General features: G+C 33.5%; 1 protein-coding gene across 1 annotated transcript; it reads left to right on the plus strand.

The window, feature by feature from the left end:
* Nucleotides 1-414: 414 nt before the first annotated feature.
* Nucleotides 415-3,911, plus strand: LOC150080089 (RWD domain-containing protein 2A). The gene is made up of 2 exons (XM_090381973.1): nucleotides 415-666; nucleotides 3,157-3,911. Exons 1-2 carry the CDS (start codon nucleotides 436-438, stop codon nucleotides 3,859-3,861), a joined length of 936 nt encoding a protein of 311 aa, XP_090238099.1. The 5' UTR covers nucleotides 415-435; the 3' UTR covers nucleotides 3,862-3,911.
* The last annotated feature ends 243 nt before the right edge of the window (nucleotides 3,912-4,154 follow it).

A 4,154-nucleotide genomic window follows, 5' to 3' on the forward strand; every position in this document is an offset into this window, starting at 1 on the left:
TTATGAACAATTTTAATAATTATTAAAAGAAAATTGGTGTCTGTTATATTTATATAATATTTTCTAATTTAATATGAGAAGTGCATTTTCAAAAATAGAGAAAATACTTATAAAATTATAGGACAAGAATATGAATCGTTAATTGAATTATTGGGCTTGTTTTGGGTTTCGCAGAGAGAGTAGAATATATTTACTGTTCAGTTTGGAAATTTGGTTTCAATGGTGTCGTTGTTTCGGTGTTGTGTTTCTTGTATTTTTTGAAGTAAGGAACGTGTACAATTCGATATGCGTTGTAGGCATATAGTATTTCATTCTACATTGAAATTTATTTCGACAGATTCTTTAAGAAATAAGACGATAATTTTTCGTTTATCAAACATATCATTTTAAATTGCAATCGGTTATTGATAAAGAAATTTATGTTTACTTCTAATTATGTCCACGGCAGCTGATGTAGTAAATAATCCAGATGATAAATTAAAGGGACGATTAAGTTTACAGTTGTCAGAATTGGAGATGTTGGCAAGCATGTACCCAAACAATGATGAATTTAAGATTGATAATCCAACAGTTGTAGCAGATGTAGATGACTTCATACGTGGCAGAACACAAAATTTACCGCCTCGATTGGACTTTACACTTTTTATTAATGTCTCCGATGATAAGGTAGGCGATTTTTTTAAATTTATTTTACTCTTTTTCATGTGTAACGAAAATTCCCATGCAGTTTCAGCCCAGGTGAATGGTATGATGAAGATCTGCTTGACAGATTTGAAACTTTAATTTATTTGTGAATATCATTACGATTTGCAGAATAACCAGTAAAATTCTTTTCATAGTATCAAAACTAGACAAATGTGTGATCACTGAAAATGGATTTATAAGAAATATTCATGATAATTTTTCCAGTAATATCAGATATTCATGCATGTTACTTAACCAGTAATATTAAAGGGAGTGTCAGGGCGATTCTCAAACCCATGTCTGTTATAACATTTGATCTCTGGACTGAGGTCTCAGCAGCTTGGAAGTAGTTCTCTTTCCAGTTTATAAATGTGATTTCAGTGATGAAATGGGTAATTATAGACCTGTATGTTTAACCTCTATGGCATGGAAAAATTAAAGGATTCATGATTAAAGATATAATGCAGGAATATTTCAATAGAAATGGAATTATATGAGAAATGCTGCATGAGTTTATTAAAGAGAAATCTAATTAATCTGATAAATTGTTAAGGTTATCACAAAGGTTCAGTGCCAAGAATAATTTTGATAGTATATTTCTTACAATTAATACAAAAGCCTTCAATAAGGCTTTTGTATTAATTGCCAGCCTCTGCAACTAGTTTCTAAGATATCTCAAGTGTGGAATTCCCATGAAAATTTACACTCAATTTTTTCTTTGATGTTGCTTTGGCTTTTGATGATATTTTTATTCCACCATTATTATTTATACTTCAGGTTTGTTTTTTACAATAACAGCTTTGTTAGATTCTTACAAAAGACTGATCAAAAGCCCAGAATATAAAAAAATCAGTCTGATTTTTCCGGTGAGTTAAATATTATTTCTGCAAGTATTCCACAGGAGTGTTCTCTCTTCCCTGTACCCTTTTATTTCTCTACATGTCACTTTTAGTTATGCTGATGATATTATTGTCCTATATTTTATATAGCTATACAATTCAGTCCACCACCAGTCAATCAGAATCATATACAAGATGTTTTCCAACTCTCCCCACTGAACTGAGATTTCTTGAGTTTTAATAGAGAAACTTTAGAAGTGGGGGAGGGAAGGAATTAGATGATGTAATATTTTGTAGAGTCATTCATGATCAGTGCCAAGCAATGCTCTTCGGGATGACCTGAACAAACTTCAAAGATGGTCAGAGAAGTGGCAGCTATATTTTAATGCAACTAAATGCAAGGTTTTACACTTGGGGAATAGCAACCCCAAAATAAATTATACACTTAGAGTTGAATTAAAAAATCAGTGGAAGAAGAAAGGGATCTGGGAGTTATAGATACGGTCAGATATGAAGTTTTCTGAACATTGTAAACAAACAACCAGGAAAGCCCATGGTATCTCCTATAGATGATTTATCGAACATTATCCTGTAGAGATAGGGAGGTCATAATCCCAATGTAAGGCCATATTTGGAATATGGTGTTCAAGTATGGAGACCTCGTCTGAAAAAAAGACATTGAGCTTCTTGAAAGGATCCAGAGAAGGGCAACTGAAATGGCAAGATCGGCAAAAGGATTACAAGGAAAGACTGCGATTATGTGGGCTACAGAACTAGGCAACTAGGCACCTCAGAGGTTACTTGATTGAGGTTTATAAGAGGGGTTAGCAAAATGAATGAAGGTGGAATTTTCGCTGTTATAAAGAATTCCAGAAGTAGGGACCATAAATTCAAATTACAGGGGGTTGAGGTATAGATTAGATTGTATGAAGTTTTCTTTCAGCCAGCAATTCTTGATTGCTGGAATAAGTTGCCCGCACAGGTAGTTAAGACTGACAGTCTGAATAAATTCAAAAGGTTAATTGGATAGTCACCTGTATAAGGAGGGAATATCTGAACTGTCTTTTTCTTGTTGCTTGACATGCAGTTTAAAAATTTTGATTTTCATCTTAGGAGCCATAATGGCTAAACATTTTTTTTTTTTTTTTAACATATTAGGACACACAGAAATACATACTCTGGTTAGTAAACCTTCTGTTGTCTTCAGTGAGAACACTCCTGTATCCAGAATTACCTTTGTAAGTGTATATGATTGCAATAAACAGTTCATAATTTTCATTTAACTGTAGAGATACTTTCACTATGCTGACAGGCACCTCCGTAGCCAGGTGCAGCAGTGTGTAGCACATGCTTCTTGATTAGACCAGGGTTCGAGCCCGTGACTACCAAATACAGAGGATGCAGAAAGGTCAGGGAATGACCACCGCATATCCCCGGAGCAATATGGCCTTAGTTGCTAATGCTCCTGAAAACCAAATAACAACAACAACAGCTATGCTCACTGTGTTTTATTTTTCTTATAGCCAGAAATATATCTTTAGTTTTAAGAATTTAAATTTTATTTTCCTTAATTATTAAGGTAATAAATTCATTTAAAATTTTATTATCTAATACGAATACTTTATGTTAACAGGAAAAACTAGAAGTTGATGTTAGTCTTCCCAGAGATTATCCAGAAGCAGAACCAGAGGTGTATGCTCGCTCACCTGGCTTGACAAGGGACCAACAACACCAGCTAAATTCAGACATTAATGACTTCTTTTCAAAGCAGGGAAAGGGAGAATTGTGTATTGGTTCACTAATTCAGTGGTTACAGGACAGTGCCCAACCATACTTCGAAAAGTGTGCTGTAGACAAGAGTATTGGTTGTTGTCATCATGTATTTGATAATGATGGTGATGGTCCAGATTGCAGTGGCTTTGCAAGGTTTTGGATATACAGTCATCATATTTTTAATAAGAGCAAACGAAAAGCCATCTTAGAACTAGGTAATAGCTTTAATCTTACTGGATTTTGTCTTCCTGGAAAACCAGGATTTATTTGTGCTGAGGGCCTTGCTAATGATTGTAATACATTTTGGAAGAGAGTAAGATATATGAGCTGGAAGAAAATAATTTTGAAAAAAGCAGAAAATATAGACACAAATGATGTAAATGTTGATACCTTTAGAAAATTTCACTCCTTTGAAGAAATCAGTTTCCAGCCTCGACAGGGCCCAGGACGTGAGTATCACATGGATATGGGGAAGTTTTTTCAATATTTGGATTCTCATGAATGTAGCTATGCATTTAAAGAATACTTTGGAATTGATGGTAGGGTTGGAGAAGTTTCTCATTAGCTCTCTCTCTCCAAACAAAAAAAAAATTGTCTTTGCCGAAAGTTACCACCACTCTCAACAACATGCCAAATATAAATATCATATTTTATTAATAGAACTGCAGTGCATGCACAAGTTTTTGTGTTTGTGTACGTTTGTATATATATATGTATATCATAATAAAAATGCAGATTTTTGTATATATGTAAATTTTCTAATATAAATAAACCTTTATGTTTTTACTATTTAAAGAATTTCTGTTTTATATTTACAAGTTGTGTTTACTTCTGTCCTAGAGAGACTGTGCAAGGGTA

This window comes from Mastigoproctus giganteus, chromosome 9, assembly GCF_048544385.1.
Source record: "Mastigoproctus giganteus isolate SK-2022 chromosome 9, ASM4854438v1, whole genome shotgun sequence".
Taxonomy (NCBI): domain Eukaryota; kingdom Metazoa; phylum Arthropoda; class Arachnida; order Uropygi; family Thelyphonidae; genus Mastigoproctus; species Mastigoproctus giganteus.